General features: G+C 29.9%; 1 protein-coding gene across 2 annotated transcripts; it reads right to left on the bottom strand.

Moving 5' to 3' along the window:
- Positions 1-1,116: 1,116 nt before the first annotated feature.
- LOC112758920 (WAT1-related protein At2g37460) lies at positions 1,117-5,013 on the bottom strand. Of its 2 annotated transcripts, XM_025807712.3 has the most exons (7): positions 4,478-5,013; positions 4,107-4,169; positions 3,875-3,991; positions 2,569-2,803; positions 2,116-2,277; positions 1,859-2,010; positions 1,117-1,475 (listed from the first exon to the last, which is right to left on the bottom strand). In XM_025807712.3, exons 1-7 carry the CDS (start codon positions 4,672-4,674, stop codon positions 1,301-1,303), a joined length of 1,101 nt encoding a protein of 366 aa, XP_025663497.1. In that variant the 5' UTR covers positions 4,675-5,013; the 3' UTR covers positions 1,117-1,300. The 2 variants fall into 2 exon arrangements, with proteins under 2 accessions (XP_025663497.1, XP_072076292.1); XM_072220191.1 differs by lacking the exon at positions 4,107-4,169 and having other exon boundaries at positions 4,478-4,874.
- Between the last annotated feature and the right edge of the window lie 18,094 nt (positions 5,014-23,107).

Here is a 23,107-nt window from a genome sequence, read left to right as displayed (position 1 = left end):
TGAAAATGCTAAAACAACACTAATACACCCTTCGTCACCCCAAACCCTAAATCAGACGAACATTAACACCACCACAGTAACAATACACCGCATCACAGAATAAGTCAGAAATCATATTATGAGTTCAATCCTTACCTCTCAACGTCTCAATGCCTTCTTTTACTAGCAATGCTGCTCCAGTATAACATCAACTCTGCATTCAACGGTCAAAGCCTTTCCACTGTAATCGTCTAGCAGCACTAACGATCCTTGTCGGGGTGGTGCAGAGCTTCGGTCAAACGATTAGGGCATACCTTGTGGGAGACGACACGTTTTGGAGCGAAAGACAGAGCGATGGTTGATAGGAGACAGGGGTAAGGCATCGCAACGTTTGAATCCCTCTTCAGAAGACAAAACGGCGACGTTTCAACGTTATTGGCTCACTCAACCAAAACGACGTCGTCCTGCTTCACTGCCACCTTGGCAGTTAACGGGCCACATAAGCGGCCGTTTGCCATCTCATCAACGGAGAAGACGGAAGGACGAACGTGATCAACACATGTATTTTTCGAGGACGTTTTTGATTAATTTTGACTTTTGGGGACGAAAATGGAGATCGAGGACACTTTCGGGGATGAAATTGACTATTAACTCTCTGTTAATTAGTATAGAACTATATATAAATTGTGTCGAAAGGAAGGATAAAATGAAACCCTATATGGGGTTGACCCTCAATCAGGTTTTAATTATATATGGTGAAACAAGAGAAATTATATATAAGGTCTTTTTACACAAATATTTGATATCTATTGCTCAAGATTAGAGAAAGGCTGATGGAAATTCTATGTCAAGAGATAACATATTGATGATGGTTGTTCAATCATTAATGCATGGGAGTTGAAGGACATGTTTGTTGCAAGATTAAAAACCCCAATAACCACATTTACTTATATTGAGGTTTATTTAATTAACTTTGTTTGACTTGTTCATTTTTCATGTTAATGCAAAATCCTATGACTAGTCACAGTTTCTTCCTTCTCACATGTTTTCCAATATAAAGAGAAGCAATGCTCATAATAAGGGAACACCGAATTTTCTACTATTGTGGAATTAATTAATACTAGAAAATACGGAGTCTCAGCATCAATATAATGTTGTATTGAAAGTTGCACCATGTTCATGTTGTAGGTACTTCGCTTGGCTTATGAAGAAGCCTTACTATTACAGTAAAAATTAAACCTCAACTCATACATCATAGTGTGAAGGACCAAACAACTATGAGACTATATAAAGTTGTTGTGGTTAGAGTTGGTATCTTGTCTCATACTTGTTCATCTCTAGCTATGTTTTCCTTACCATTCATGCCTTCTTGAGTAAGATACTGATTTTTGGCATTACTGTTATCTTCAATACTTGGATTTGGTGAGTCATAGTCTTTGCTTTTGCCCCAAACCACCATGTACAGCCCCAAAATAATCACAATGGCACCAACCACCCTGTAAAATTTTTCATATTCTTTCTTTTAGTTCATATAATGTTAATAACATGATAATAGATAATTCCCAAAATTTTAAAATCGAATCAGTGATCAAATCGGTAAAATTTGAAGTTTAAAGGTTTAAAAATTCAACAGAAATTCAATCGAAATTGAATTAGATATAATAAAATTATATATTTATATATAAAATATTTTTTTTAGAATAAATAATTTTTATATTTTATTATTTTAAATCGATTAATTGCTCAGTTAACCAATTTTTTGACTGATTTATTACTATTAATTTTTATCCTAAATTGAACCGATTGCTTGACTCGTTCTTGATTCCCAATCCGGTTCTGAGAACACTAATAATTCCATGTGTTTATAGAATTATTTTACCTTCCAAGGAACATTTGCTCAGCGAGAAAAATGGAGCCCATGATAGCAACAATGACCATACAGAGAGGACTAAATGCTGTTACAAAGACTGGACCTCTAGTTTTCATGACTACTCCTTGAATGTAATAGGCTAGTCCAGAGCAAAATATGCCCTGCAAAATAACCAAGAGCATATGTGTTACAAAAACTAAGCTGATTATTTATATGTGGTATGAAAATTGTTAAATAATTGACTAAATTAACGAATTAGCTCTCACACTGTAGGCAGCAGCAAGTAGTTTTGTATCCCAATGTAGAGTCCATGCAGAAGGATTAGCCCTTTCCATAATTAGGCCCACTAAGCCACCTTCAATTGTTCCCAATAGGCATATCCATGATGTAAGTGACAGCTCAGCAGGGTACGCTTCTAGTGTAACAGACTACACACCACACATCATAACTTTAGACCAAGGATTATTCTGTAACTATCAAGTCTGCTAACCATTTAATCATTTTCCAGTAAAAAAATAACAAATATAATAATTTATATTATTTATATGAAAATTTTGTATAATATAATGTACATTATATTAATGTGTGCAAGAATTTGATGTCTTAGTTAATTCAAAACTTAAATTTATATTATTTTTAATCTTATAATTAATGGTTAAAAATCTTATTTTTCATTTTAAAGAATTCTTATATTGTAAATAAAGAAATGAAAGACTCACTTGAAGAACCATGAAACAAGCCCAACTAAAGCAGCCAACAGTGATCATGATGGAACCCTTAATGACATCATGAAGGTTTACCCCATTATTATGCTGGTTATGGGTATTGCTTCCATGGGCCCCGAAGAGCTCTGGGCCTTTAAGCAGTGTCATAACCATGGCACCTGCAACAGTTGCTAGAGTCCCAACCACCTTTGCTTGACTCCGTACACTTCTTATTTTCACCTTCTCAAGCCTGTACAGTGTACACAAATTTGCTTTTAAAAAAGATGCTTTCTATTTTGCCTAAATTTTAGACATAGAATTTAAAAATAAAAGAGTGAGTCTTATTTTTTTCTATTTATATGTTTAGACAATTTAGGCAAAAAATCATAGGCTCCAAAGAACTTTCCTTTAAAAAATTCTGAGGGCTTGGTCTACGGATTCATATTGATTCAGTCAAAAAATAATACAAAAATATTAGATATATACTAAAATTTAATCACTATATTAATTATTATAAATTTGTATAAATATATATTATTTTATATATTTTAATATATATTTTATATAAATAATTACTTTGTTAGTTAATTTTCAGTATATACATAAAATAGTTATAATTATCTATCAATAAATGAATTAAAATTTGTTGACAACAAATAAATTCTAACAAAATACTGCCATTTTACTGGAAAAAAATGTCACTCTATACAAAATTAAATAGCATCTAATACAATATAAATATATTTATTTGTATGCTTTTTTACCTAACACTTATTTTTTTAGAAAAAAAAATAGTTCATGAAATGGTATTAAAGTTTTTTTTTTTCAAAATTGTTTTGAAAAGTAGTACAATATTCGATACCAAGACACTAGTTATACCAAATATATTTATGCTTTTTTTAAAAAATAAAACATTTATAATAACCTTGACTATGACATACATAATTTTCTCTCGATTTCTATAATATTTTTATTTTAATTATTTATACATTCCAAAATAATTATTGTACATAAAATTTATATAATTGGTTACTCCAATTTGATATTAAACTACATAATTTTATTATTTTAATTATTGAATTTTATTCTTATGATTATAGTAATATATTTGTTAACAAAATTTTTTTCTCTCCGTGTTGTTTTTCTTTAGAGAAAGCTTCTTTTTTACGGATGCTGCATATAGAGACCAATTTAAGGACCACCATACCCCTCACTCTGGAATGATATATCCAAATCCAATACAAGTAGTTAAGTGTTTACCAAATTTCAAAGAAACATTTCATCACCAAAGGAAGTGAAATAATAATCATTAATTAATTACCTAAGAATGCAGGCCAAGACAAAGGTAATGGCAGGAAGCATATTGGTCATGGCAGCGGCAAAGGTTGCTGTTGTGTATTTCATTCCCAAAAAGTATAAATTCTGATCAATAACTGGCCTGCCAATAATAATTTAAAAAAAAATATAGTAATTATTAATAAATATCAAGAGTTAATTAAGTGAGTGTTTCAATTTCCATGAGAGAAATCATAGATAGCCATGCAGAAAATTACTCTAGTATGCTTAGTGCCACCATCTTCATAAAGATTGAAAATGTCATCTTTGGCCTCACTTTCCTGGTAAAACATCAACATACTAAATTAATTCAAGTTATACGACCAGGACTAGTTTTGTCAATAAAATGGCTATTTCTATGAAGACATCTTCATGTAGATCGTTAGATGATTCAATTAAATATGCTTAGTAAAATATATCAAGTTATCTAACAATTCAAGATTTTATCTTCACATATAAATATTTTTATTGGAGTAACGCACTTTTGATACTTATTTCTATACTCATCGTAGAAACGATGAGTATACAAATAAGAATAAGAAAGAGTGGTTTAAACATTTTCAATTGACAAAGAATAGAGAATACATACTTGTCAATGACTAATGCGAAGGGGGTTATGACAATGAAGGCAACAACATGGCGATAAACAACAAGAACATAATTGCTCATTCCCTTGTTGAGTGCAGCCTTGGATAGAACATCCATGCCGGCAAATCCAAACTGCAAGAAAATCACACCTATGAATGGCTTCGCTTTTTCCAACCATTTTTGTGTATGACCATCCATCTTCCAATACCACCTATTGATAAATTACTTGGGCCACAAGAAACAATAGATGACACACCACTTCACCAATGAAGGTTCATGCTTCTTATATAGTTGGCTGTCGTATATATACTATGTTAGTGTATGTATAAGTATAACTATACGTAGATATTAGGATCCACATTATTTCACGCAACTAATTGGAGTTTGGAGATAGAGTCACAGTTATCAACGTACCCATATGGCCATATCCTCTGATTTCTTTAAAAAGTCAGTGTCTACTTTTTAATTATTACCATCTTTTTTGTATATAGTTGAGTGTTACTCATCGTGGAGTAGCTTTTATATATCATATCATATATCGTCTTTTGTTTTGAATCTTGTTATTTGTTTTAATTTAATTATTACTTCAACTTTGAGGTTTCATTTTGGACAAATTTGTTTTTGCATCTGATTATAGGATGTAAATTAAAGATGATCAATTTTAATATGTCGACTTTGTTGTCAACACAGCCACATGATTTATCTTAGGAAAAATAGATGTACGTACAAGTTAATTTTTTTGTTGAGCTTGTGTCACACTTTAGTTAAATTTTGTTATAAAAAATATTTGTACATAAACATCATTATAGATGAAATTATTTAGTAATTATTAGAATGAACTTATTTCGCATTTATATAATTATGCTTTAATTTTTAATTTAAAAATATTTCTTTGGTCTAAGTTTTGGTCGTTAATTTAATAATATTTACGGGTTAAAATTTGAAAGTAAGTGTACTAAAGTGTGTTGTTTAAATGTAGTGAACTATCTTGTTGTAGCTCATTATTAACTATGGTTGGGTTAAAAAAATATGCTCCCTAAACGAAGTGGAATGCAATAGTAAGATAAAAACGAAGGTGGAGTAGCCAGTGTTATCTTGGCGAATCTCAAAGATAAATAATATTTTATTGATTTATTTTAGGAGAAAATGGAGGATGATAAACTATATCCCAAAGATCCGGATAAAAAGGGTTATGAATTATTCAGGTGCATTATTGAATGAATACTAATTAGTCAATCATTTGAGGGCGACATATGAAGGATGATGATTAGCACAAGCATAGTAGTAATCATATCCTGTGTTATTTAGTTGAGAAGCCACTCGCATAAAAACGTTTAAAATATTTTTTAATATATTTTTTAATAATTAAAATTTAATATATATAATCGATTAAATTATGTTATTTTTATTAAAATTAGATTAAATAAATTAATTTAACAAAAAAAATAATAAATTAAATATTAAATCAGTCTAAATTAATATTATTTTTTATAAAAAATAACTATAATATTTTTATTATAAAAAAATGACTAAAATATTTTTATTATATATATATTTTAATTATTTTCTATAATAAAAATATTATAGTCAATTTTTATAAAAAATAATATTAATTTAGATCAATTTAAGATTTAATTTATTATTTTTTTAATTAAATTAATTTATTTTACTTAATTTTGACAAAAATAATACAGTTTAATTGATTATATATATTAAATTTTAATTACTAAAAAATATTTTTAAAATAAAATGTTTTAAACGTCTTTATTTAAGCGATTCTTAATTAATTTTGCTTTGCACACTTCACAGTGACATTTTTTTTTTCTTTGTCATGACACAATAATGTTTTTCAAAGGTAATGATCTCAGGTCAAAGGCTCAAAATTATGGTAAGCACTACTCAGGTCCACTTTTATAGTCGGTGTCTTTAAGCCTTGTCAAGCACTTGTTTCTTTGTGCTTTAAAATTTAATGTGAGCAGCCACTAGCATGCCATATATATTGGATATTCCACCTTCCATTTGCGGCATTTTTTATTTTTTATTTTAAAAAATCATCTCTTTAAAATTGTTAACTAGAAATGTAACTTCAGTCAAAAATAATAAAGTTAACGTGTTCTCATCAAGCTCCATTATATGAGTTGAGAGAAGGAAAAAAAAAAAAAACAATAAAGATTAAAAAAAAAGACGAGTTGAAAGAAATAAAGAGAATAAAAAATTTTCAAAAAAAAAAATTCTGATATTATATTAAATAAAACAAAAATAAAAAAATGATTTGTTAATTTCATTAATCTCACTGTGAGTGGTTTTATATACAAATTACGTTAGTGAAAAGTGAGTAAAATAACTAACAAACTAGTGTAACTAACTAACATCTAATTTAATTAATTTAGTAACTTAAATGAAAAGTAACTAATTAATCACAAAATATAGCGGTGGCTAACATCCTCCTTTAAATTAGAGCATTCAAATTATATGTTTCTAATTTGGTCATGAGAAATTGAAACTGAAGAGCTCAAAGAGCTTTTGTTAGAATGTTTGCTATATGATGCTTGCTTGGAACGTACACTGATTTCATAACTCTAAAGATTACAATCACTAATATCAAGATCAAAATAAAGACAAAGATAAATGAACCAAATCGATTCTATGCCAAGATAAATGAAGTAGTAATTTCAAGCTTCACAAACAAACACTAAGACCAAACTAAATTGTCAAACCAAATAAAAACTAAGACAAAATCTGAAACAGTGTTGATTTTCTTTCTAGTTTATAAATTTTCATTCATAGGCTTTTTCGTATAATCTCTAAGAATCATAAACCTTTTTCTATTCACTAGGAAGACTCAAAACAAAAACTGAATAAATCAAATAAAAATCAAAATAAAGAAGAAAGACACTCAATGTATAGTCTATCATTTCTAAATTTTCTCCTTGAATTTTCCTAAAGGCTCATCTTCTTCTTATAATAAAACCAAAGCTCTATGATTCACTAGCCGTTGTTGTCCATTAATTCACATAAATGTCATGATACTTTTCTTTTTCTATTTGACAGCAATAAATCTTTCTATATTCTCTTCATATCTTATTCTTATTGATTGATTCTTTCTAAATATAACCAAATTAACATCATTAATGATCCTAAAACTTTATAATACATTCAATCAAATCACAAATTAAAATTAATTCTCAATAAATCAACTAAATATTTGTCATCATAATAAATAATAAAATCTTTTTTCCAAACTCATGAGTTTCAAATCCACTTTCATATATTCATTCACCTACCAAACCTTTTTTGCTGTGCATTTTTTTTTAAGTGTAAGTGGGTTTGTGCCCCCACTCATTGTGTAAAAACAAATACTGCTCTGGTCTTGTGTGTGTTGATTTGCCTCCAATTTCAGGCATTAATAAATGGTCTTGTGTATGTGCTTGTCAATGCCATCAACGGAGTCTTACTCAACAAATTAAAGGGTCCGGTTTTAATATTTGTTCCCTGCATTGCATGCCAGAAAATGAGAAAAGGGAAAAGACAGTTATAGTTAGACAAATACTAATAAATCATGAATGCTTTTTAAAAGCCAAAGCAAGGGGGAAAATATTATTAAGGTCCTTTTCATTATTTCTTTCCGATAATTGAACAAAAGATTTGATATTTAATAATATTTAAGATTATTATTATCATTATTATTATTATTATTCAATCACATTACATATACACTAAAAATTAGTCATAAATCATTCACTATATAATAGAAATATATATTTAGTGGTCACAAAAATTTGATTAAATTACTCTATTAGTATTTATAATTTTGTTAAATTTATAATAGAGTCTCTATATTTTAAAAATTTTTAATTAGGTTCCTCTACACTAGTTTTAAATTTATAATCACATTCTTGTTGTTCTAAAAACATTTAACTTATCCAAATATGCTAAAGTATATTTGCTAGTAGTGTGGGATGGATGAAAATGTTTTTGTAATATTTACTGTTAAAAAAAATATACTTAAAATTTAAAATTGGTTAAATACCTAAATAAAAACTTTTAAATTGTAAAGACTTAATTATAAATTTAAAAAAATTATAAAAATTATTAGAATAATTTAACCTAATTTTTTTTATTATGCTATTGTAAAAAAGACATTGATTATTCAGCTACATTAAATTTAATTATTTTAGTATGACTAATTATTTTATTAAAAAATATAAAATAATATACATAAAAATATAATATTTATTATCGTTATCATAGATAATGCCTCTTTAAATTTCAGAGACAGAAATGATTGCAAGTTGTAGCCAGAAAATATTATTACTAATATCCTGAAGCACCATGAGAAAATATTAAAAAATATTGAGATAACTTTTAATTTGGTTTTTTAATTTGTAGGTGAGTTTTATTTTAGTATCTCAAATTTTAATTGTCTGTATTTAGTCTTTAAAATTTATGAATATGATTTATGTTAGTCTTTAAAATTGTTTTTAATGTATAAATATTAATGAAACGCTGATATGAATAACTGAATACTACATTAGATTCTATAAAACAATATCATTTTAGTTTTTGCACTTATATAATCCTAAAATAATATCGTAATCGGTATTTATTAAACTTTTTCTCTCAAAGAAAGTGATACGACGTCGTTTTTGGACTATTTGAGCTCCAAAACTAAAACAACGTCGTTTTACAAGTTTTAATGTGGCGTTTGGTTATTTATATCACCGTTCTATTAATATTTGTATACCAAAAATTATTCGCGAGACTAATGTAAGTAATGTTTATAAAATTTAAAAACTAAATAGAAACAATTGAAATTTTAGGGACTAATCTAAAATTTACGTATAAATGTAGAGATTAAATTAAGTATTAATTCATATATGTTTGAAAAATAATAGAAAATTAATCTAAAATAATTAAAGTTATATTATTTAATTATTGATAAAATAATTAGATAATATTAAATATAATAAATACGCATATGAAATTATAAATGTTAAATAGAATAAGATAATTTTGATTAATTTTCTCTCCAGTGTCATCATAAAACATATAGCACCAGGGTCAATTATTATTACGTGGACTCAATTCAAATAATGGAGAAACCAAGAAAACGATAAAGGATGCATGTTTGGCCTTGCTTTGGCATATCGAACGTGTGAAGCAAGTTTGGATAACATAAAAAGAATGATCTAACTCATCATCGACCCTACCTTATTAAGGCATTATTAGTACTCATCCAAATTGATGCAATTTCTCCGATTCCTTTTGATTTTGTTATCGCAGGTTTTAGTTTATTTTAAACGATCTATTTGGTAGACGCACAACTAAAGATCCATCTCATTAACGTAATTAGTGAAAGGAAAAATGTTTGAGAGATAATAAAAATTAATTTAAATTAATCTAAAGTTGTTTTATTTTATATTTATTTATTATTTTTAAAGTAAATCTATAATATTAGATAGAAGTAATAAATATATAATTTTAAATATTATAAACATAAAATTATAAATATTGAGTTAAAAAATATAATTTTAGAATATTATCTTTTTACCATTGTTTTTAATGAAATACATAGTGATATAAGAATAATTAATTATTTGTATGTAAGAGAATAAAATATTGTCAATAAATTATAATTTAAATGACATAATTTTTTTTATACTCACCTAAAGATTGCTGATTTGAGTCTCACTCTTAACTTAAAAGAAAATATTATTTTTTTTAGGTTACGAAATCACTTCTCTTAAAATTTTATTATATTATAATGTTATTTTTTTTTTTAAATTTAAACTGATAAAAAAAGACACATAAATAATTATATTTATAATCGTTTTTAACCATCAAATGGCAATGGTATCTAAGAGATTTGAGGTGCTGATTTTGGATCTGTCCTACATGTACTGAAACTAATCTATGCATGTGATGTTTTTTCCATGCATAAAATTCTGCTTCAAATCCTAGTTTGTCTCTTATTACTTTTAAAAAAATAAACAATAAGTGTAAGTGACCCCTCCTCAATAAAGTGGTCAACATACATACATTAGTGTATTATTTTCTTTATAGTACTAAAGATTTAAATAAAGGAGAGGGAGCACGCACCATCTCACGATGGAAGAAACCTAACCTAATAGGAAGTTTATTGCCAAAAGCAAAAGCTAGCAGAATTAAAGCTCGATTATATATTGTGTTTGTTTGTTAATGTTGTATGCGTAGAAAGCTCGATTTTTATTAGAAGAAAAAGATATATCTTACTATACCTTGTTTAGTCTTCATCTAACTTTAAATTGTATGATTATATATCCTTTGAAATTCTTAAAAATAGTCAATAATTGAACTTTGGTTTTGCTTTAAGATTATGCATGTTTCTAAGTTTACTCGTTGACGGAAGTGGAAGATTCACTCATTTACCGGTCAAAAGTAGTCAAATGGACAAATACACTCTATATCTTTCATATATAATTTATAAAAGAATTATTTTCAATCACACTTTATATATATCTTCCGGTTAAAATACTAACCGTGAGGGACCAGAAATATTTAGTAATAGAGAGAAAAATAATACAAAAAATAATTAAAAATAGATATTTAAAATTTAAAATATATTAATTAAATTTTCAATAATTTAATTAACATACTAAAAGTATATTAATTTAAAAATATTTTAATATAGTTATTACTAATACTAATTTCTTGTCAAATATTATTAGAATAAATAATAATAATATAAAAAAAAAAAATATTAGAAATATAATTTGAATGGACCAACTTTAATTTTTTCTAAGTTTTTTGTAGTTGTGTGAGAGAGATTAATAGAAAAAAAAAAATTTAATAGCTACGTATAAAGTTAAAACTCTATCATATTTATGGTAGATGTTTGTATGACAAAAAAAATTATTATATATAAAGCCAAAAATAAATTAAATAAAATAATAAAAATAAATAAATAATATATAATATTATCTCAATTAATTTTTAAAAAAAAATACTAAATACTAATAATATTATTTATATTTAAAATTTTAAGTTTAGTTTTGTATAATTAACTAATTAAATTATTATTATTATTTATTTTCTAATTTAAGTAAATTTAATTTTTCTAGTTTTAATAGATTAAATTTATATATAATTTTTTCATTGTATTGATATTTAAGAACATAAATTTTTATCATATATAAATAAAAAATTTAAGCATGCTACAAATACAATGATACAATGGACATTATATACTTCTAGATATATTTTTTATTATTTTTTCTATAATTTAATGGGGGCAGATGGCCCCACAACTTTGTATGTGGTCCGTCTCTGAATACTAAGTGTGGATGGATAGATAAAATGAAAACAAAAATAGTAAAGAAAAGGATAATTTATTTTTATACTAATAAGATGTGCTGAAAAAGTACTTTTGAAACTTAAAGAATATGAAAATAGAGTGTTAGGTGGTGATAAAACCCAAATAAATAGTAAATAATTAATTATAAAAAAATGTATACCGGCGTTAACTTTAACTATATCGGTTTAAATTTGACCGATACTATATGTGAAAAAACTAAAACAGTATATATGATGAAAAATTAAAAGGATTTAGAATAAAAAAAAAATCGGACACTTATTCTAAAGATTTTGGTTTAAGATAGGACCAACGAACCAAAAATCACAAACGAACATATGTTAGGCCAATTCCAAAGTTTATATAAGCCATTTACAGTCCACATTTAAGCACACTCAACCCTCATTTGTGAGAGAGAGCCACGGTGGAGAGAAGAGAAGGAGAGTGAGATGTCCTAACTTTTACTATTCATCGATCACCACATTCAAATTCACATAATTTTCAAATCGTAGCTTCAATCGAAGACTCGTTTGTGGCCACACGACCACCTCGTCATGATCTTCGATTCTATACCATTTAAAGGTGAGTACTTCCTAGAACTTTGAGCCATTTTTAAGTTTTTCTCGCAATTCAGATTTTAAGTATGTGTGTGTTGAGATTTTGTGATTTTGATGCAATAGGGGAGCTCTAGTATGGATTATAGTTGGATTTCATCGAAGTTTCGAATGGAATAAGGTAAGGTGAGCATTTTCTTCTCTAAAACTCCATTTCATACGAGCTCTAGGTTAAGATTTTGGTGAAATTGGATTTATTAGAGTGGATTGAGTGCTTGGCATGGGATTGTTGCGGAACTGAATGCTTGTCGAACGCTTAGTGGAGGCGTTGATTGGCAAATTGAGGTTTGGACCCGTCCGGAGAGAAAATCAAAGAGTTGAAAAACTACCGTCATTAAGGTACGGATTTTGGATTCGGGTAGGCATCATGTAAAGTTATGTAAAAATCTAGGTTAAATATCCCTATATATTTGTGATTTGATTGCCTATTAAGGTTTGATATGAAAATTGGACCGAAGGCCGTAATAGGGTGAGATATCTCTTACTTGATGAGTTAGGGTAAGTGTGTAAGTGCCATATTGTGATTTATTGTGGAAATAATGAGAATTTGTTGGACATTTGATGTGTTGTGGTTGTGGTAATGAATGAAAAATTGTAAGGGTTAATACTCAAAATCGTCCCTGAAAGATCACGCATTCTTCATTTTCGTCCCCGAATGATTTTTTTAATCAAATTAGTTCTTGAAAGATTTAAAATCAATCGCGTTTGTCCTTCCGTCAATTAGTTAACTGTTTTCGTTAACGTTTTCCACATGTATCGTTAAATGACAAATCAACAATGATAAAACGACATCGTCTTTTGGTATTAGGGCATATTGTGTCAAAACGGCGCCGTTTCTCTTTTCCTCTCGCTCAAAACGCATGAAACATCACAATAGTTAGAGAGAACGCGACGGAGCTTGGATCATTAGAAGGGATAAAGAAGCCATAATCGATGAGAATACTCTCTATTTTGCCTCCTGTTTTAAGCCCAAATGTGGTACCCCTATCATATACCTGTTGCCATAATTTTGATTACTCGAATGTCACCTTGATTTGAGAAAGAATAGAGCCTTGTGTGTGTGTGTTGTGTGTATTAGAGAAAGTGGGTTTTAATACTATACCAAATTGAATTCAACAACAGAATATGTCATGTACTTAAAAGTTCAATTATGCCCCCACACACTGAATCAACTCTGTCATGCACTTAAAGTTAAATTATAGACACACCCTGAATCTACTCTAACCCCCAAAACTTGACAGAACGCTTACAGAAGCAATCGAAGTGTAGAACCGCAACACAAAGGAGAGGTAGAATTGTAAAATCATACCCTTTGATCAAAGCACCATGTTCTTCTCTTTGATTAGAGCTCTGTCATCTTTTCTCTCTCTGGGTGTTTGATATTTTGTGTTTCGTGTGAAGAAGGAAGAAAGAGTGTCTGGATAATGCATGGTGAAAGCTTCAAATGGGGAGAGATGAGAGAAATGGTGTAGTTTTGATATGTACTGTGTCACTTAACGATTTACGTAGAAAACATTAACAGAAACGGTTAACTAATTGACGGAAGGACAAATTTAAATTTTTCAAGGACTAATTTGATTAAAAAAATCATTCAGGGACGAAAATGAAGAATGCATGATCTTTTGGGGACGATTTTGAGTATTAACCGAAAATTGTAATGAGTTATGTTGTATGATTAAAATTGGTTGATTAGGTTCTTGATGGAATGGAATTGGTTGTCGGGCTTTAATTGGCTAGGGAATGGATTGATATTGATAATTGTGTAAACGAGGTTCCAAGAAATGGGTTTGGGGTAGTATTGAATGAAATAAATTGAAACATTGTAAAAGTGTATTATGCAGATTTTTGGGTAAATTAATTAATTTTGTCCAACATCGAAGGGTCATAATTTGGCGCTCGGAATTTGGAATTCGATGAAATTTATTTTAAATTAAGGATCATGATGAGATGAAGCTTTAAAACCGTATAAGAATGAAGGAAAATGAAATTTTGTAACAAAAGTTATCAACGTTTAAAAACTGGTGTCGAAAACTGAAATTTCAGATTTTGCAGAAAATAAGAAAATTTGATTGTTCTGTGTGTAGGCACAAGCTTGTGCATACGCACCCATCAGACTGAGTTTACAAGCCTGTGCGCACGCATAAGGTGGTGCGTACGCACCTGTCGGGAAGGGCAGTTTGATTTGTGCATAGGCACAGGTGTGTGAGTGCGCACACACCCTGTTTTCTGGAAAAATTCTATTTTTATGGTTGTTTGGCTTTTCTGGCAAGCTTGTAAACCCGTATGATGTTTGATAACTTATTTTTAAACTCTGGATAGAGTGTGGCTAAGTCCAATGAATTAAATTGATTAATTCCTGGATAAACACTTAGTTAACTAGAGGAACTTGTTGCAGGGATGTGGTTTTGTCCCGCCTGCGGTGAGGATGGTGGTTTTATTCCGCTCATGAAATAATGAGGTTGATTGGTAATGAATGAACAAGGTTAATGAATCTAATAAGGCGTGAAATTGATTAAATTTAATGATTATTGATTTGAAACACCTGAGTAAGATGCAAGAGTTGAGGTTTGTCCTACTTGCTCCGGGTTGAGACTTGAGATACCTGGGTAAGATACAAGGGTTATGGTTTATCCCACTTGCTCCAGGTTAAGCGGTTAAACACCTGCCTGGGTAAGACGCAAGGGTGGTGGTTTGTCCCACTTGCTCCAAGTTGAGACTTAAAACACCTGAGTAAGATGTAATGGTTGTGGTTTGTTCCACTTGCTCCGGATTGAGAATTGTAAACACCCGCTTGGGTAAGACGCAAGGGTTGAGGTTTGTCTCACTTACTCCGGGTCAAGCGGTAAGATACAAGGATTATGGTTTGGTCCCACTTGCTCCGTGTTGTGGTGTTCCATATTCGAGTTAGCTACTGGGTGTGTGCCGGATTTTGCATTATAACCGACGAATGAGCTCATGGCCAGTAGGACAGGCATGCATCATGTACATTTGTTTGCAATTGTTTGGGTGCGCATATTTGTTTGGTTTGCCTACTTGTTCACTTATCTGCTACTTGTACTACTTGAACTAATTGTACTCTGTTGTGATTGACTTGTTGTCATGTTCTGAATTTGAAACTAATGAGGCTGTAGATAATTCTTTGAGACTATTGAAACTATTGAGATTTACTGAGATTAGTAAGACTTATGAGACTGAAAACATTGATACGGATGGCTGTTTAGTGCTGACTGAACTAGTAATAAAAAGAGTACAATTAACTTAGACGAATTTATCCTTTTCGGATTAGATTAAGATCCTAGGCTTGTATTCCTGTGGCATTGAAGATTAGAATTGCCTAGCAGGTTCATGTAGTTTTATATGGTTTCTATTTGGAATTATTACCCTACTGGAAACCTTCAGATTTTCACCAGTTGTGGACTTGTTGATTTTCAGATATAGGACGTGATGCACCTCGCTGAGTGTGTTGGACTCTTAATGAAGCGAAGAAGATATCTTTTGGGGTTTATTTTGCTTTATGTAGTATCATTTCTCCGCTTTTGAATATTGTATTGTATAATCCTCTTAGAGATTTTTATTTTGAAAAAACAGATTCTATTTTGTATACTTTAGGTCGTATTAGCCGGGTCGAGACTAATACTTTATGTATATTATTTCTGGATCTTATATATATCTCTTTTGTTTTTGTATATCGATGTTTTTTTATCTCATATGTTGCGAGTGTGATGACGGTTATCTCTTTTGTTTATCTTTTCTTCACGGGCTCCTAGTTATGATATTCTTTGAATATATGTATGTATAGTTTATTTTTAGACGACGTAATGCCTCACTACCTCTGATTTACGACTATAGCTTAAGGCTTTATGTGCTAGGGTGTTACAGGTGGCAAAGAGTAACAATGAACATAATTTAAGTGTGACAGAAATAAAGATGCTGGGATAAGCTACCACACACGTATGGACAAAATAAAAAACAAAATTATAAGAGAGAAAATTGGAGTACGTAGCGCCTATTGTTGGGAATAAGGAGTATGACCACAATCCAATCAATCACGTGTCAAATAATTTGTTATTGTTATTATATTAAAATGTTAATATAATAAGGTCCTTGATTAAGTTTAGAGATATATCATTGTGATAGTGATCATAATATTGAGAGATAAATCTTTTATAATTTAATCTAAATTGTTCTTGGTCGTAGGATTATTAAAAAGGACATTAATAATCCGGAAAGATCAATATATATATATATAATGGTCTTCATTAGATGAAGATTAATAGATCTCATTTATTAAATTATATATATAGATAGTGCATATAGAGATATGACCATTGAACTGACTCACTTTGAGAATTCCTAATGGTTATAATTACCACATATTTGTCAATAGGATATTCTCAAGATGAACATAGTAATAGAGTTTCCTTTGACCTGCGACTATCATAGTAATTAACAATGTATTTATTATACTTTGATTCCGGACACCTAATACCCTAGGGTGCTAGTTGAATGGATATTGGGTATGATTTAAATACTTGTAGAATTAATGATTAGTCAATAAGGAATCCGTCAACTCTTGGTAAAGAGTTTGAGCTCTATGATTATAGTGACTGAGATGAATAAAACCTTGGCCAAGGGTATTGAATGAATGAAGAAATGAGTTTCTTAGGTCATTCACAGTTCATTATAATAATGGTAACAAGTTAGAGTTTGATAATTAAACCATACTCTAAGGGTTAACCAAGAGTTGGAAAGATGGAAGGAATTACTTTGTTCTTCTAAGGTTCTTAGTAAAAATATATTACTTCATACTATCGGGTCGTTGAGGAGTGTTGCTAGACGCCAACCTTGATTAGTAAATTTAGTATGACTAATTTACTACCTGCTTAGTATTGAACCTATGGGGTCACACACTAACGAGTGTTCTAATCTTTGCTGTAGAATTATTTAATTATTATTTTGATTTGATCAAATAAATAATTATATTGATTCAAATGGAATATTATTATATTCTTTGCTAGCACCAAGAATATAATAATAGTATGATAATTGAGAATATTAAATGAGATTTGAGAATAACTAGTTATTCTATTTCTAAACTTGGATGAGATCCTAACTGATTCTGTTTTCAAATTGAGTCATGATATGATTCATAAATTTGAAGGATTCAGATTTAGAATTTTAAGATATGATTTAAATTTGAATTGAGATTCAAATTTAAAATCAGTAACAAATCTCATACTAAATATATGTATGCCAAGAGTAGAAGAATGAAACGAGAATAAAACATAAGGGTTTTATTCCTTTACCTCTGCGCACATAAATGTATGTGAACCTAACTCTTGGAGAAGAATTTTATGGTATGCAAAGTGTTGTAAGAGATTTCTCAATTTAGATCAGATGTCTATTGGTCAAGGAGTTGACAGCAAAGGTTGGTCTCGGTGTGGATACGCATAGAGTCTTCGTACAATCGAAGAATAAAGTTTTTACTAAAGCGTCTAAAGGTATTTAGATCTAATCTATATATTATTGGAATAAAGTTTAAGCACAAAATAGATCTCTAGGATTACCTTATTTTTCTTCCGCTGCGTGTTATGAACACATGGTAATCATTCACCTATTATAGAGAAGATATTGGAATCTCCCAAGTGATTTTGACATATAAAAAAAAAGACCAGAACATCTAGTTAGAAGAGTAGATGAGATAGAAAGTAAACAGGGGATAATTAGTAAAAGAAGACCCAAAAAGACCATATATAAAGTGATCAAGGGATATCTACGTATAAATAATTTTAGGGATAAGTACTTTTTTCGTCCCTAAGGATTGAGGTCAAAATCAAAATCGTCTCCGACCTTTTTTTGTTATTAAAATCATCCTCAACGTTACAAAACGTTATAAAATCGTCCTTTTCTACTTCAATTTTATTTTTTTACCAAATTACCCTTATTAAATAATAAAATAATTAAAAAATTAAAACAAATTATAAAAAATTATAAAATAAAAAAAGAAAAAAAGAAAAAAAACAAAGGGAAATGGGAAGGGGGAATCATGCAGAGGGTGGGGGGCAGGGAAAAAGAAGGGGAAAGGGGAAGGGAGGAGGTCATGCCGTCGTTTGGGCTGCCTCAAAGGTGCACCCGCCGCCGCCCCTGCGTCCAACCCGCAGCCACCGGCCGTCGCAAGCTTGCATGGAGGCACCGCCGCTGCCGTCCAGCTCCCGACCCTCCGCTGTTCGCTGTTCGAGTTCTCCCTACCTCTTTCCGAAGCCGCCACTTGCCCCTGGAAGCCCTCGCCGCTTTGTCCTCTGTCTTGATTCCAAGGGAAGACCGCCACCAGGAGTGGTGGTGGATTAATCACGCACTTCTCCCTTTCGCGCCGCGAAATCACCGACGGCGGCTCTGCTCCTCACATCGTCATCAGTGGCAGTTGTCCGCGAGTTCGGCGCCTCCCAAGGAAGAAACCGAGCCCTGTCCCGTCGCCGCCGCTGGAGTGAGGTCCCGTCGCCATCGAGTTCTGTTGTTGCTTCTGCTTTCTTGCTTTTGCTTTCTGCCTTCTGCTTCTACTTCTGCTTATATTTTTGCTCTTGTTGTTCCTTCACCATTGTTGATTCACCCTTCACAATTGTTGTTGTTAATTTATTATTGGTGATACTGCTTCTGATTATAGTAAATTAGTAATTGCTTCTGATTATAGTAATTGCATGATGATGATTTGGCCATGGTGGCAGTGGTGATGGTGGTAAGGAAAGGGAGAGTGAGGAGGTGCGAAGGGGAAGAGGTGATGGCTATGTTGCTGTTAATTTAATTTCTTATTTCTACCTTTTGCTATGCTTTGTCTGCCTGGTAAAATGAAGAAGAGTGAGAAGATGGAAGGAGATTGGGGAAGAGTGAGAAGCGAAAGGGGAGGAGGGAAGAGTGAGAAGCTGGAAGGGGATTAGGGAAGAGTGAGAAGAGGAAGGGGAGGAAGGGTGGGTGTCCTCCGACAGTGGTAATTGCCGTGGCGAAGGTGAGAAGAAGAGGGTGATGGTGAAGAGTAAAAGGAAGGGGATTGGGGGAGGGGTGGGGGGAGAGACCGAAGAGATGCTGGGGAGTGGGTGGGGTGGGGTTTTGCTTTTTTTTTTTTAATACTATTTTTATTAATAATGAAGGGTAATTTGGTAAAAAAACATAATTGAAGTAGAAAATGATGATTTTATAACGTTTTGTAATGTTGGGGATGATTTTAAATTTTTAATAAGAAAAAAAAGGTCGGACGATTTTGATTTTGACCTCAAACCTTAGGGACGAAAAAAGTACTTATCCCATAATTTTACTATAAATATAATATGATAAGGCGAAATGACATCGTTTAATCTACGTAGCTAACTTCATTTACTAGATAAAGTTTTATTGTTGTAATAAGATGTGCTAAAAATGATATTTGTACATTATTTATATTGTTCTTCAATTTCCGTACATTGCCAATTTATCACCGTTATTGATTTTAGTTTGCTCTATTCACACATTATGTAGCTGCAAAGAATAGCTGCGAATTTTGTTGCTAATTATTCTCAAAATTTGTTGCAAAAAATTTGTTGTAAATTTTATTATAGATTTTTTTATTTATGAAATTTGTTGCAAATATTAGCTGCAAATTTTATTGCAGCTTAATTATCTGCAAATTTTACTACGAAAGTTAGCTATAATTTTTCTTGCGAGTTTTGTTACTTGCGAAATTTGTTACAAAAATTAGTTGTAAATTTCATTGCAAAAGTTAGTTGTGAATTTTGTTACTTGCGGAGTTTGCTACAAAAATTAGTTACAAATTTTACTGTAAATTTATTATTTGCAAAATTTCTTGCAAAAGTGAGTTGTGATTTTTTATTGCGTATTTTGTTACCTACAGAGTTTACTACAAAAATTAGCTACAAATTTTGCTAGAAGTATATTACTTGTAGAATTTGTTGCCACATATATCTGTAAATTTTACTGCAAATTTAATACATGTGAAAAATTCGTAGCTAAATTTACAACAAACAATAAAATTGTCTGACATTTTATGAAATTATCTGTGAATATCAAAGGTTTTTTGTGATAAAATTTGCAATAACAGTTATTCACGAGTTTATATATTGTGAATTAAAATTCACAACAGACAAAATTATTTACTAATTTTTACTAAAATTTGCAGAAAAATCCGTAACTAATGAGTTGTTTGTTAGTAGTGAAATAAATAAAAACACTGCAATTCTTTTTTTAATATTTTTTAATAATTAAGAGACGTATATGCCTTATTTTGAAAAATAAAAACGATGAAAAATTTAGAGATTCAATCGAAAGATTTAATTGTTTTCTTTTGCTGTAAAAGACCAAAAAAATCAGAATTTAAGACCAAATGGAAACAACATCAACTTGAAAGCATCAGCAGGTGGAGGTGGGAACTTGGAATATTATATATGAGAAAGTATAGGAAGCCAATGACCTAAGCGTACAATGATGAAGGTTTAGAAAGTATTAGAGATATGATTATTAGTGTTACATTATCTTGTTAGGTTACGCTTTTGAGATGAGTGGTTTTAGGATATGGTATTAGAATTGCAGATCCGGAAGGTCAAGAGTTCGAACTTTAGTGAATTCAAAATTAACTTTTTATAACATGAGATGTTTATTATCCCTGGTATCGAAGGTTTTCAAACGCATATATGTGGTTCTTCTTTTCCTTTCCTTTTTTTCCCTTTTCCTTTCTTTCAAAATTAAATATTTCCTTCATTATATTTCTCCATTATAAAGCAACATGACCTTCAGGGACGGATCCAGAAAGTTTAATATGGAAAGGCCGAATTTTAGATAAATTGTTTTTGTTCTATAAAAATAATTAACATATAATTATTAGAGTTAATTTTTCAAAAAAATTATCAATATATATAATTATAAATTTTTTTTATAATTTTATTTTTAATATGATAGTTATATAAAAGAAATATAACAATATCAATAGTACATTATAAAATTATAAAGTATCAATAATTTATAGCGTGTTTAGTTAAAAATTATCACATATCTTATTAATTAAAATTAATTTTTTAAAAAATTTTAAAAAATTTAAAAATAAATGATAAATTATTAATTATTTAAAAGACACAATACTTTTATAGAATACAAGATATAAGATATTTTTATAAAAGTTTTTTTTCAACAACATAAATTTAGAGTAAAAATAAATATTTTTTATAAGAAAAAAATATCTAAAGTACATAATGTGATTACCAAAATATAACTACGTAAGTTATTATTAATATAATAATATAAAATTTAAATATGTTAATATAAAATAAATAAATGATTTTTTTTAAATAAATATAGAAATTATTATATAAAAACTAATTTAAAAATTACAAAGACCTAAGAGTATGATATTAAATTAGTTAAATAAAAAATATTAATGAATTAAACAATTAAGATATAAATCTATCATATAATAAAAAATAATACATATAAAAATATTAAATTATATAATATTTTTTATTTTTTTAAATACATATCTCATATATAAATATAGTTTCTAAAATTTTTGGGGAGACCAAGACCACTACTTACCCCTTTCTAAATCCGTCCCTGACGACCTTATGTAAGTTGTTCCGAGTGTGGTACGTTCTATATATAAGCTGCCATATGCATCATGCATGCATATAATAAGTGGTATTATTATATACTTTCGAATTATAGTAGGTCATAAAATCACCTTAAACCACTGGATAAAGATTTATTAATTGCTCTATCTAACGGTCTCTTTTTGTGGCGGTTTAAATTTTTGTGTAGATATTTTTTATTTATTTTATACTAAAATTTTTTAGGATCAATCATAAGAATCAAAATCTTTCTTGGCTATAGAAGCTCTTATACATCTTAGAATTAATTGAAGTTAATAATTTATTTTTTAATTTAATTTTTGGAATGATTTAGTCTCACTCAATTTTTAATATAATATTAAAATCTATTTAATCTAATATTGTTAATAAATTATCTACCACGTCACAGGGACGGATGCATGTAGATTGTGGGGGAAAATGGCCCCATTAGTATTTTTAATATTTACCAAAAAAATATACATTTGAATATATATTTGCCTCCTCTTAAAATGATGTTTGTCCCCTAATTAAAATAAAAATTAAGTTTAATAATTATTTTATCGGTCTCTCTAATTTTATCAAATTTATAATTAGGTTTATATATATATATATATATATATATATATATATATATATATTTTAATTAAATCTCTACACTACTTTTAATTTTGTAATTAAGTTATTTTTATGTCAAAAATATTAAAATTAATGAAAAATATGTACGTCTGCTTCCTCTGTCACGATACGTAACATCTCCTGCCATCGCGCCTCCCCCAATCGCGACATGCAGCGCCTCTGATCACCAAGGCTCCCTCCTCGCGTTGTGCAGCCCCGCCAAATGCCGCAGCTCCTTCCGTCGCGACGTGCAATGCCTCCAACCATTGCGGCTCCCTCCCTTGTGTCGCGCAACCCAACTAACCACCGTGGCTCCTTCCTCACGTCGCGTAGTCTCACGGAACCCTGCATCTCCCATCGTCGCGACGTGTAGAGCCCTCCCTCCTCCACCACAGCAGAAGTGCCCTGTGCTGCTTGACGAACAGATGAGGGAGAGTCGTTGCTCGTCCGCCGTCAACCACCATCTTCTT

This window comes from Arachis hypogaea, chromosome 16 (genome assembly GCF_003086295.3).
Source record: "Arachis hypogaea cultivar Tifrunner chromosome 16, arahy.Tifrunner.gnm2.J5K5, whole genome shotgun sequence".
NCBI classification, from domain to species: domain Eukaryota; kingdom Viridiplantae; phylum Streptophyta; class Magnoliopsida; order Fabales; family Fabaceae; genus Arachis; species Arachis hypogaea.
This window is presented reverse-complemented; position numbering and strand designations above follow the sequence as displayed.